Below are 13,558 nucleotides of genomic sequence, written 5' to 3'. Positions count from 1 at the left end.
TAATTATATTACAAATCTGGAACTGTTAAATTGTAGAGTACTTCTATGCTAATTAAAAAAGACCAGTAAGAGATGCTCACCTGCTAAGTGCCTTTTTTCTTCTGTTTCTAGCTGGTTTACATGGTTCCAGTCACCCTGTGTGTTGGTGTTATTAGCGCCTTCCAGCTATCAACCTTCACTTTCCGAAAGAACTTGGCAGCCACTGTTCTCCTGCTGATACTCTTTGGGTATGTGATTGGAAATGCTACCATGGAATTATAGCTCATAAGAAACAAGGAGAAATCTTCAGATTTGGTTTGCACTTGCTGCTGGATGCATGATATTCCCTCCTTTGAAATTATTATGATTCAGCATCAGATAGAGAGAGTACAGGCTGGAACACGAGTTTGAAAGTTCTACAGGGAAAGTGAAGGGAGATTTGTTCACAAAATTAAAAACAAAAAAAGAAAAATAATAATAACAAAAAAGGGCTAAAAATGTCTCAGAAAGTACTTAGCCTGAATAACAATCATTTGTTGTTAGAAATCAGTTGTATGTTATCTTCAAGAAAATGAGGGAATGGTAACATAAGCAGGTCAGAATTTCAGTGCTTTACTATGCAGAATACTATCAAAAAGTTAAGAAGTGGATGTCTTTTATTACAGTTCCACCCATTTTCTGTAACCCTGTAATTTTACATAGCTCCAGGAATTTATATTTCCAATGAGAAGTCTGTCCTATGTGGAGTATTGGGCTGTCTGGAGATTTTGTCTCCAAATAGTGTAAGAGAGGAAAATCCTCCCATACCACGCTCTACCTTTTCAGGTGAAGAAAAAAACAGTTATAAAAAGTTAAAATAACTGCTTAAACAGAGGATTTATTTCTCTGTAGAGATAGAGATGTCAAGCCCTGGGCTCCATAAAAATAATTGTCTACTTTGTTCTTTTTACTCTTCCTGTGTGTAGTTCCAGGTGATGTGAGAAAAGAATAGCTGCAGGATATGCATTCTGAGAAGTTTTTCCCTTATCTCAAGCAGTTAAATGTTGTTGTCTTTGTAGGGAAGAAATGCATATCTTGCAAGACAGATGTTTAGATAATGAAATACAACTGCTCCATGAAAGAATGATAGGGAAGAAAAGTAGAAAGTAACTTCTGCAAGATCAAAACATGTTCCATTCCAGGAAGAGTCCCAGATAAACACTTTAAAGACCCCATACTTACTGTATTTCATCTTGAAACCGTTTTCAGGATCTCACACCAACAGCAGCTCTTTTTTTTGAAAAAAAAAAAAACCCAAACAAAAACCAAAAAACTCTTTCAATATCTCCATAGCTAGATGTATTATTTGAAATCCCAGCCTAAGCGTACTTGGAACCATACCTTATAACTCTCCCTCATGAAGCATCTTTTGTGAGCCCAAACAAGCTATGTCCTCTCTTGTAAAAAGCCCTTCCCATTCCCTGGATAATTCTATTTTTCCTTAAAACTGCAGTTTGAGCTCATCTTCCCTGGGTATGAGTGGTCAGACTTGTATGTAATATTCTAGAAGTCACGGTGCCAGCATCTCACAAATAAGTCAAATGAAACATTCAAAGTTCATACTTTTCTCTCTATATCACTCTCACCTTCCTTTTCCTTTTGCACTGCTATCAATTGTTTCCTGCAAGTTAAAGGTAGAAATTACCAGTTTTGTGGAAAGACTTCACCCTACTAATACTCATTTTTGTTTTTATTACCTTTACAATTGTTGAGCCCTTCTTGTAATCTGACTGCTGTGACCCTAGCATAAGAATATCTATAAAGATCTTAGTTGAACAGCAAATGAACCATACAGTATATAGCTGTATGTCTGCTGAGGTCATGATGTGCTTTCTGAGGTGTGCTATAGCTTTTGGGCCTTCCCACAGCATGCTACTAAATCCCAGGTGCTAAGGGTTATGCTGGTGTTATTTTAATCAAAATGTTAAGGTAAAGTTTGGGTGTTTCAGAAGAAAGAAGCATTGGCTGAAAAGCTGGACTGCCTTCCAGGAATTTTTTTGTTGACTGCAGATGCAATTTAATCATCTCAGCATAATCCCTTCTGTACTGTTCAGCTGTGGCTGACATAACAGATATTATAGTGATTTTTAACAAGAAGGTCTATGTATTCAATCTGTATTAACGTGTATTAAAGATACAATAGCAGTCAGTAAATTTAAAATGTCTCATGGACACATAAATTTCAGAGTTGCCATGCTTCCCATTGTACCCTTTGCTCAGCCTAAGTAAATGTGACGAAACCTGTTGTGGTAATTTTATCCTATCCCAGTACTGTACATTTAATTCTTACTTATCTGCATTCCATAATATTTTTTTTTTGTTTTAAAAATTTTATTTTTCTCATCAGGGTGAACTTGTGCAAAATTTCTGATCTGGAATAAAGATAAAAATAGCCCATTTATACAAAAAAGTTAAATTATGTTCCAGAAAGGTGTGCTCAAAAGAATAATCAACAGTTTCCTAGTGTGCTACTTTAAAACTGATTTCCTTTAAAAATACAATAGTCTCTTATCTAAGCTGCATTTGTCTCCTCTCTTAGCTGATAGCAGAAGTGTTTTATAGGGCAACTGCTTAAGCAGTTTTGTCTGAAATGCTCTTTGATACTTACAAAATAGCAACTTACAGCTGAAGCTGAAGGAAAAGAAGGTTACAATAGAAATGTAGGCATGACTGGCAGCTACTTTAAAGGCTGCATTTGAACATCATACAACTTTAGTATTCTGAAAGTCTTACTCTTTTCTTAGCAGCTATAGACAAACAAACCAAATTTTGCTTTCATTTACCACAGAGTAACAGCACTTTAAATCATGTCTCTTTCCTGTGCTTTTTCCAAAGTTGGACTTGTCTTCTATTTATGGTATTATAATTCAGAGCAAAACTTAGAACAGTAATTTTGTCATCTGCCTGAAGGGAAGAAAAGACTGTGTGATTAAGACTGGCAACAGGATTCTGAAAAGTATAGTGTGATCTTGAATACTTACCGTCTTTGTTTGAGACTCAAACACTAAGTCAATTAACCTTTATCTTCCTGTAAACTAAGGATAACATCATTATTATTTCACAGCAGGATTTGAAAGTTTGTTTCTCAAGGAAAAGTATTTTGGTGTTTTTACATTAAAAAAAATCATCTGCAAAGTACACAATACCAAATTTAAAAGGCTCATAATCTACTGTTTATAACAATGAAGAAGTAAATTCACAGATTTTTGTCTATTTTCTCTTGCATTGAGCTCACTATTAAAGAATTATATATACATATATTAATACTATATAAGAAGCATTTATATATACAACTATATGTATATATAATACATATATATTCAACATCATGGAATGGTTTATGCTGATGACTATCGTCCTGCAGTCTATATACTTGGTTTTTGATAGATATATATGTCTTGCGTTATGTTAAATGGAAAATAAGCTTCCTTTACGTGACATTCATGCTTATCAAATTGCCTGGGCATTCTTTTTAGTCTGGCTAGTCATATCTTACTTTTTATAAAAAATATGAACACTCCATTTTGGACAAGCATCATTTGGCTTGCTGGCATGGAGGATGACTTCCCTTCTTTAAAGATTTGTGTTGAAAATTATGTAGCCATGAACAATACTGTCTTATCATCATTGTGCTATGAAGTTACTATGCACTCATTTTTGATGGCTACTACTATACTAGTCAATAACCTGGTTTAAGTAACAAAAATGCTTACATAATCTCCGAAAAATTTAATTTCTCAGGTAACGCTGTCACTCTCTTCTTCCTTGTTTGGTTCTTTTTTCTTATTAGGAAAAAGCTTCTAAGAAAAGCTGATTCCTCAGCATTCATGATTTAAGCTTCAAATACTTGGTTTTAAATCTGTCTCTGTGTAGAGGCTTGTTAAGATGCCTGGTTTTGCAGTCATTCACGAAGCTGTGTTGTGATCTTCCTAGAACAGTGAAAATAAAGATATGCAGTCAATATATGCAAAAATGGATCATATCTGCCCATCACATGGCAGCAGCTATGTGTACATCTATGGAATCATAAGATAATTTAATAAAAAAAAACATAACCCAAATTTGTACTTATTTCTAATTTGGTCAAAAAAGTGTTTTGCTTATTTTAAAAATAAGGAGTAATTTCTTTTTTTCCCCTAGTGTTGGAACTGCTTTTTTTGAGGTAAACCCATAACTTATTTGCAATAATTTTGTTTCTTTAACCTTTCAGATATGCAACTTTGCCATGGATGTATCTTGTATCCCGATTCTTCTCAAGTTCGGATGTAGCTTTTATTTCTTACATCTCCTTAAATTTTGTGTTTGGCTTGTGTACCATGCTTGTGACTCTCTTACCTCGTTTGTTAGCTATAATTTCCAGAGTGCAGGTCAGTATAAACCCTTTGCTTTACATTACTCATAAGTAAGATGTATGTACACATATTCATGCCTGTATGTTTGTGTACGCATATGTGTTTATACATAGGCACAGACAAGAATTTTTCCAGTAGAAAAACATGTACTTTAAAAATTTGTGATTTTTCTATCCTGGTGTATACTGTATTGCTTGTTGCCATCTTGAATTTTAACATGTTTATAACAACCCCCCCAAAACAAACAAACAAAAAAACCAACAAAACACCAAACCCAAACCAAACACGCTGTAATAATGGAAAAACAGTGTTAATTGAAACCTTGACATTTTCCAGACCATTAAGCTGTAATTGTCATATAATAGGAGCTGTTCTGGTCCATTAAATAGATTATATGCATTATAAAATGTGTTTGAATAATATTGACATAAGAGAGAAGCTGCAGATTCCTAGGATCTGCAATGCCCTGTATGACTAGTAATATGCATTTTCACTCCATGTATGTAATTTTCATTATTCATAATGGTAATTAAGCAATTTGATGGAAAAGACTTGGGTTTAAGTTGGTAATTTAGAATTAATGGTATTCAAATATTAAAATTTTAAGAAAATAAAATGATCACTTTTTTTACTATCTGTGAACCTCACTAAGATTAGAATCCTCTGGCCCTAGGCAGTCTGAAATAAATGAACCTTGACCCAAAATAGTTCACGATATGCTCCTTCAAAATCAGTTCACCTTGAATGAGATTTGAATTCTGTATCCAGCTTTGTAAGTGTGCTCAATATGCTGTTGGTGAAAACTGATTTTGTTTCCTTCCCCCTGTCTCTTGTTTAATCTTACTACAGAGTTTGCAGAACATCTACAGTATCCTCAAATGGGCCTTCATCGTATTCCCACAATTCTGCTTAGGCCAGGGCTTAATAGAGCTTTCATACAATCAGATCAAATTTGACCTGACCAGCAATTTTGGAATAGATTCATATGTGAGCCCCTTTGAGATGAATTTCCTGGGCTGGATTTTTGTGGAAATGACCCTGCAAGGAACACTATTCCTTCTTTTACGACTTTTTCTTCATTGGGATCTCCTCCAGAAACCAAGGTGTGTTACTAGTTGAATTCTGCCATAGTGGACAATGACTGTTTTGTAAAGAAAGAAAAGAGTGGATTACTTTGCACACTTGAACATAAATACTTTTGATAATAACATTATCACTTAAATTAGTGAAAACTGCAGAAAAGATACAGGGTAGTTGCTATCTCCCTTGTATTCTGCTGAGATTTGAGGGATTTAATGGGTTGCAAACAGGAAAATAAACCAGAATTATCCAGAGTACATCAGCATTCAATTTACCATGAGTTATTTGTTATCTTCTTCTGTTTTAGGGGTCATTGTCCGTCTAACAGCATGGTGACGCCTTCAGAAGATATTGATGTAGAAATGGAGAGACAGAGACTCTTTGGTGGAAGAACTGGTAATGATATCCTCCTTCTGTACAACCTCAGGAAGTGTTATGGAGGTTTCAAGAAGAAGAACACAGCTGTGGAAAGCATAAGCATAGGAATACCAAGGGGAGAGGTAAAGAGGGTTGTTTTATTTTTTCCTTTCAGAAAATAACACTTCATTCTGAGCTATTATTCACACACACAGAGGGTGTCTATAACCAATGATCTGCAGATAGCAGCAGAGCGTTTTCGATTGTAGCAATTTCTGAAAATCAATAGCTGTTTAAAAGCAGAAGCTCTCGTGGAGTTTAAGAAGCAACTGTTCACTTACTTGGGGGGGGGGGGTTATACATTCATCAGAGTCTTAATTTTCCTTCTTCCTTATCTTTACCAAGTTATAGTTTTAGAGGCTAACATAAAAAGCAAGTATGTGGCATAGCAGTTCAATATCCAAAGAGAATGCAAAATATACCTAGCTCAATTGTAAACCGTTGACTGAATCCTGAATTTGTCACTAAGGCAAACATCATCACAGTATATTTTAATATAGCTACTAGGAAGAAAATTAACTCTATCCTAACCAGAACTAAGCACAATATAGTAATATGCTATTTTAATAAACTGAAATTTAGCACTCAATATGGTAATTCCAAAGATTTCGGAACAGCATTTACTTGTTTAGGTTGGGTTGGGGTTTCTTTCATGCTTTTGATGCTTTTAAGAATTGCAGATATTTATTTCAGAAATACTATTAAAGGAAAGATTTTTTTTTTATGGTTGCTAATTGCAAAGATATGAGATACTGGTGCATGGCAACCAGCCTAGATCCAGTAACATCCTGCCAGTTAGATACCAGTTGTTAGTTAACTGGAGTAACCATGAGGATGTTACTGCTGTTTACAGCCTATTTATCAAAAAGAAAGTTAATGAAACAACTATTTTGAAAGTTACCAAGTGCTATATGTAGACTTAATATAATCCTGTCCTATTTTAAACGTGTATTCATTGCAGCTGGGGGCTTAAAATAACTGTTCAGAGTCAGTTTCTGTCTTGGGCGTTTGGTGTTCTTTTCCTTGTATAGAGTAATGCCACTCATGAGAAAATGAAAAATACTGACTCTATGGACTGGTAGTCTGGGCCCTCAAATAGGACTTGAGATCCTCAGGTTCAAATCTAGAACTAATAATACGGATAAATGATGCATTTAGTTACTGGGCAGATTGTTAAGTGGAGGACTAGTATCCTAAATAAACCACTTTTAGGACTTAGAGGGTAATCAAATGTTGATATGTATGAGATTATTTTTGAAAACTGGTTTTCCATGGGAAAGGGAATTTGCAGACACAATATATATAGTGTCTTACAGACTTATGATAAGTAATATGAAAAGGGTAGAAACTGCTGAAGAATTAATATTGCTGATTTCTTTCAGCATAGCAGATTGATTGTTTTTGCTCCCTTTTATTTTTTATTTTTTATTTTTTTTAATTTAATTCTGATCTCTGTTAGTGTTTTGGACTCCTGGGAACAAATGGAGCTGGGAAAAGCACAACATTTAAGATGCTGACTGGAGATATCATCCCATCTGCAGGACGTGCTGTTATCAAGACTCCTACAGGGTAAATAACAGAGAGTTTGATCAGCATAGTGCTAATTGATAATACTGGTGATCAAAGACTTGGTATGTCTTCAGTTCTTTGTACTGTACATTAAGGACCTGTTTGGTTCCCTTTTAAATATATATTGCTTTATTGCTGCTAAGTCTCTACTGGAAAGCATTCTAGAATCATTTAATTCCATCTGACAGGTCTGTTAATTAAGAATAAGCTTGTCTGGGAGGAAATGAATAGGCTTTAGGAAGCCTTAATGTACAGCTTTTTAAAATTGTAACAAAAATCTTAGCATACAGTATGTCCAGATGCATGAACATATAATCCCCCACATTAGTGATGCATGGAAAGGTTTCCAGGCTTAGGCTGATGAGCAGTGGTTCAAGTGGATCATTTTAAAATGTTTTCTGACACTCATGTCCTTCAAACTCATTAATTACTTGATCAATATGCTCTGTATTGAGGCTAATTCTGATGGAGTGGTAAGTGAATAATAGACTTTCTGGGTTAGATGTAACCAACCTTTACCATTTTTTGTAGTAAAACTGGAGGGGAAGTAGGGTTTCTAGTTCTTAGCATTTAAATGTCAAAAAACCTTGACAACACTAATTATCATCCTGCATTATGGTGGTGTCAATCTAGGTTATGGATTTTTATGGTTTTGAAGTGGTTGAATTGGGCGTAAAACCGTATATACCCAAGTTCTTAAAATTTATCACTAACTTGAGAAGGTAACCTCAAGCAAGAGCTTCAGTTAAACAGTAGGTAAACTTGAGGCAGCAAACAGTTTAAAGGATAGGAGAAAAGATCTGTGTCATTCCTGACTTTTTTTCCTTACCTCATATTTTGTCAACTGCTGTTAAGCAGATCATAGAGCCCTGTGTTGCTCAATTACTGAAAATCACTAGGGGCCAACTGCATTGACTCTTCCACAGGTGATATTATAACAGGTCTAGAGAATCCCTCAACAGTTGAGGAATGACTAAAGTTGCTCATCCCAGGGACTTTGAAGTGAATTGGTTTATATTTACACCTAAGATAAATGGAGGAAAGCTGATCATATGATAAGAGGTCTTTTATTACTTCAGTAGTGTGCTCAAAAGCCTGGTATTCCTGGCATAGGAAGAGAAGAGAGACAGCTGAAGAAAGCAGCTGCTGGTCACAGCTGCAAACCATTTTCTGGTCAGCAGATCTAGATTTGTTTGTTTAAAATGTATGTCATGAAGCATCTTCCATTCAGACATTACCTCTGATAGTAATTCCTGATGAATAATTTGGGCAGCTGCTTAAATGTAGATTGCAAGTGTTGGATTTGACTGGAAAGAATACAAATTTTGTTCTCTGTGACCCTGAAAGGACAAGATACTACTATCTGCTGGGTTTTTCCTGTTGCATTCTTCATGATCATATAATGAAATGAGTATGCAAAATTATCATAAATATTGGAGAACATTACTGACGTAACTCCATGCAGAATATCCTTAATTCATAGCAGTTCCTGTTTCCTTAAATAAGTATGCTTGAATGTTCCTGGTTTAAAAAAAAAAAAAACCCAGACCCCAAAACCACTCCAGAAAACCCCAGACAAAACCGTATGTACATTTTCCTGATTGCTATTGTAATTATTTAACTGAATTTAAAATTAAGTCAGAAGTGTCTCCGTGAGACAAGTGCACTGAAAACAGCCTTGAATTTTACAGGACAGTTTTTGCACCTTTGGACAACATAGAGACTAGAAATGGAAGATGAGCTTCTTAAAAAGCTCATGTTGAATTGCAAAGTAAAATTTTGGGAAGTTAAACCTAAAACGTCTTGGAAGTGTGTGGGATTACATAGAAAGAACCTCACCTATTGATAATCAAGTTGTATTCAGGGAATTCCTGTTAGATTCTCAAAGAAAAAAAGAAAAATGTATTTCTAAGTGGCAGCTGCTTTGGTAACAGGGCAGAAGAACAGATTCATAGTATCTTTAAGTACTTCTAAGGAATTTGTTGGCTGCTAGGTTTTTTTTTTTGAATGCTTAATCCCTCAAAAAGGACCTTATTCCTAAGAATGCAAGAGAAAAGTGTTTTCATAACAAAAGCTTGGTAAAATGTATAAAATATAGATGTTATGTCAATTTTTCAGTATCAGTGAGATTCATAAAATGGGCTGTTATTCCACAAGTATATTTATTTAATACTAGAACCAGCTTTACCTATTCTGCAAATTCGGGTTTCCTGGCATTCTACTTATGGGGGCATTCTTTTGGGAAAGGGAAGGCTTCTGATTTCTTTTTACTAAGCTTTTCCCTTTTTGATACACTACAAATTAAATAGATATTTTAAATACATTATTTACTTAAACTATCTATTTTACCATTTACATGGCAAATACCCATTTGTAGTGCATAAGCTAGGCAGTCTACAAAAAACCTTTTAATTTTCATATCCTTCTACAGCAACTGTTTTTAGGCAACTTCTGGCCTCTACAATCCCATTCTGATTGTAACTGCAATGTGGTAAAGATAGTCCAGTAAGAGAAATAATAGGAATTTATCACCAACCACATCCAGTCTTGTGAAGATATTACAAAGGACTTCACTTTTTTAATTATTTCGTATACCTCATAAAATTTGCTATTATCAGTGACATGTCTGTCCAAATGAAACATAAAAGTAATTATCATATACAGAGGGTCTCCATATTAGGGATATTTGCAACCCCAATATGAGAATGCTAAAGTAAGAAGCAGCATTGAAACAGTTACTTTGGAAGTTGTGGAAATAAAATACTGAAGTACCAGTAGTCCCTTTCATAAAAGACAGAAATACTAAAAACAGAAAGGACAATTGCTGGAAAGGAGACTATTTTAATAAAATTTGCTTGCCTATATTTATGAAGTATGGTCTTATAAGACATTATGACACTGTAACTGGCTTTTGAACAACACCCATACAATGAGTTGTCAAGATTAAATATGTATACTAGTTAACTGTATGGTCTGCTTGACATTTAGAAGGGGTATTTTTGTGTTAAAGAGGAACACAGCTGTTCCTCTTTAAGAGCACAAATGGACTCAAATTAGCTTATGCTTAGCTCTACTGCCATAAATAGATTGCCACCAGTACATGAGCTGGCTAAATGAAAGTGTGTAAAACTGTAAACATTTTTCTGTTTTATTTTTTCTTTAAAATAGCTTGAAGAAGTAAGGTTTGTATTAAATGTGTGCTAAAAAAGGATGACAGTAAAGTGTTAAAATAAAGGAGGACAAAGCAAGCCCTCATAGTCTTTGAATCTCTGCTGGACTATCTATCAGCAGATATTGTATATCTGTTTCCTTATGTTTGTTTGTTTTTTGAATGTACATTAGCCAGTCTTTGTGTTCTTTTGCTTTCCATATTTGTGTCTAAACCTTCTTCAGTAACTCTGTGTCACAAATCCTTCCTCAAGGAGGGCAAAACACAGCTTGGAAGAGAGAGTGTCAAAATCCTTCCAATCATCATGTCAAGATCAACATAAAATAATGAATACTGTGACTAGCCATTTGTGTGCCTTTTGGCACTCTGTATTTTGCAGTCTTTACTGCATACTTTGTACTCTTTACACACATTCTTTACTGAATATTGAGTAGTTTGCTGAATAGAGCTCACTGTAAGTTCATACTTCAAAACCCCACTTGCTGTGGGGTGCATAGAGGAAGAAATAGATAAGCTGGGTGTAATTTTGTTTATAAGTTGCCCAATTGAGGCTTGAAGCACTTGGCAATCGTCTTAGAATCATAGAATCATAGAACAGTTAGGGTTGGAAAGAACCTTAAGATCATCTAGTTCCAACCCCCCTGCCATGGGCAGGAACACCTCACACTAAACCATATCACCCAAGGCTTCATCCAACCTGGTCTTGAACACTGCCAGGGATGGAGCATTCACAGCCTCCCTGGGCAACCCATTCCAGTACCTCACCACCCTAACAGTAAAGAATTTCTTCCTTATATCCAAGCTAAACCTCTGCTGTTGAAGTTTCAACCCATTACCCCTTGTCCTATCTCTACAGTCCCTAATGAAGAGTCACTCACCAGCATCCCTGTAGGCCCCCTTCAGATACTGAAAGGCTGCTATGAGGTCTTCTCATGAATTTCCATCTTCCTTCAACACAGAGAGATTCCCCATGACAGAAGCCTCACATCCTGTTTTCATGAAGTGTCAGTCATCTTAGCTGTTGGATTACAAAGTCATAGGACCAAAGAAATGCTCTCCAAAGAAGGGAAATTGAAATATATCTTTATAGCTAGAATTTGCACTCTTGGTAGGTATGATATTCAGCTTGATAAATACTTAAAAATGTAATTCAAATAGCTTTACTTGAAAGGCAGAATAAATTTACACCAATACAATGGCTGAGATAGCTGTTGTTACACTGTATATATTTTAATTAGTTTAATTGTAACTATACTATAGTTACATTAATTAAATTGTAACCTTGATTTTTTTATAATGTTAATTAAGCATTAGTATGCACTGAATTGAGTTTGTAGTTAAGAATACAATAGAATGTCTAGCTGCTTTTGCAATTCGTACATTTATATTTCATTTTGACTAATTAAAATGGAATTTATCTCTTTACAGAAGCCATTGTAAGAACCATATATATCACTGCCTTTATTTTAACTGCATTCAAATGCTCCAGAAAAAGCACACAAAAGTGAAGCAAAGTGCACAGTGGAGTCTATAGTGAAACAATTTTTCCATAAACAATCAAAAGGCTGATATTGAGAGTACTAAGTTGTTTTTGTAAACTTGAAACTGAGGTGTACTGTTGAAGATCAACCCACAGCTACCTATAAGCTGTGTTGCTGGTATCCACTGTAACAATAAGAACCAAATCTATCTCTGTAATAACCAGTCTATCCTTCTGGAAACTACAGGTCCAATTCAAGTGGGAGAGGGCAACAGCTTTTGTCCAAGGTCATTCTCACTTGTTCCAGTGTTTTGGTTTCTTTTCAGTGCTAGTAAAGACTTTCTGACAGGAGTGCCTTGTGCCACCTAAATGTTACTTTCAGGGCTGTAATCAGATTTCAAGGGTTCCTTTCAATGCACAAAAGAAATTGATCAATGTAAAAGGCCTTAAAATGATCAGTGAAGGAACAACTTTGAATCAAAAATTTCATTCACTCAAGGTTTAGTTTATTATCCCCAGTATCTTGCAAGTCTGGTGAGTTTCTTTCATTGATAGTACAAAACTCTGTAAGATGAACACACCAAACTTAATCGAATCCTCCAGTATTATTTGCACCAAAGTATCTCACTGTATAAATAGAGACCAAAGTGCTTAGAAAGGGATGAAATACAATACCTTCCATGCTTCAAGTGCTAGACTGCTATTTCTCTTGAGGTTGCCATACATTTTATTGACCTTTTCTGAAAGTATTAGAAATGTAATTTTGTAACTTTAAAATTTTGTTCAATATATAAAGTTTTATGGACATGTTCTGTTGGTTTCATCTGTTGCAGCTGTTCCATCTTAAAGGAAAAAATAAATAGCAATTGGAAGTAGTGACTGAGCATAACAATGAAGTCTAAAAGTGAAGTCTTCATTATGAAGGAGAAAACTTGTGTTCCATGTTAGTTCTATGTCTTAACTTTATCAGGGTATGAAACCAAAGTTACTAACAATTTAAAGATAACATTTACTCAGTCTTTTTATACTATGGACAAAAGGCTGAGAGAGATTGGAATATCTATTTATTTCCCAGAACAATTAAGGTTGGGACTACCTTAACCTAGAGGCCATCTAGTCCAATCTAATCCAATGTCCCTAATGAAGCAGTGTCACCTAGAGTACATTGGGCAGGATGATTTCCAGACAGCTCTTGTGGAGCCTCCTTCCCTGGAGATATTCAGCTCCTCTGGGCAACCTATTATAACATTCAGGCATCCTCATAATAAAGAAGCTCTTCCTCATGTTCAGGTTGAACTTCTTGTGCTTTAGTTTATGACTGTTGCTTCTTATCTTATTGCCTGGCACAACCAAGAAAAGTCTGTCCCCATCCCCTTGACAGCCTCCCTCAAATGTGTATATATATACGTTGTTCTTTCTGTCTTTGTTTATAAAACAAGCTGTTTTTTGATTCCTGTTTTTTTCATCCTGTTT

At 35.2% G+C, this 13,558-nt stretch overlaps 1 protein-coding gene across 1 annotated transcript in view; it reads left to right on the top strand.

Annotated features, from left to right (window-relative positions):
• The window catches only part of ABCA13 (ATP binding cassette subfamily A member 13), a 181,601-nt gene that overhangs the window by 133,431 nt on the left and 34,612 nt on the right, over positions 1–13,558 (top strand). The window contains exons 50-54 of the mRNA XM_034060311.1: positions 112–227; positions 4,229–4,385; positions 5,220–5,473; positions 5,758–5,950; positions 7,327–7,436. Of these exons, the coding sequence (XP_033916202.1) occupies positions 112–227; positions 4,229–4,385; positions 5,220–5,473; positions 5,758–5,950; positions 7,327–7,436 (830 nt within the window). The remainder of the gene's footprint in view (positions 1–111; positions 228–4,228; positions 4,386–5,219; positions 5,474–5,757; positions 5,951–7,326; positions 7,437–13,558) is intronic.

Source organism: Melopsittacus undulatus, chromosome 1 (assembly GCF_012275295.1).
Source record: "Melopsittacus undulatus isolate bMelUnd1 chromosome 1, bMelUnd1.mat.Z, whole genome shotgun sequence".
NCBI classification, from domain to species: domain Eukaryota; kingdom Metazoa; phylum Chordata; class Aves; order Psittaciformes; family Psittaculidae; genus Melopsittacus; species Melopsittacus undulatus.
Note: the sequence above shows the minus strand (reverse complement) of the source record. Positions and strands in the feature narration are given on the sequence as shown.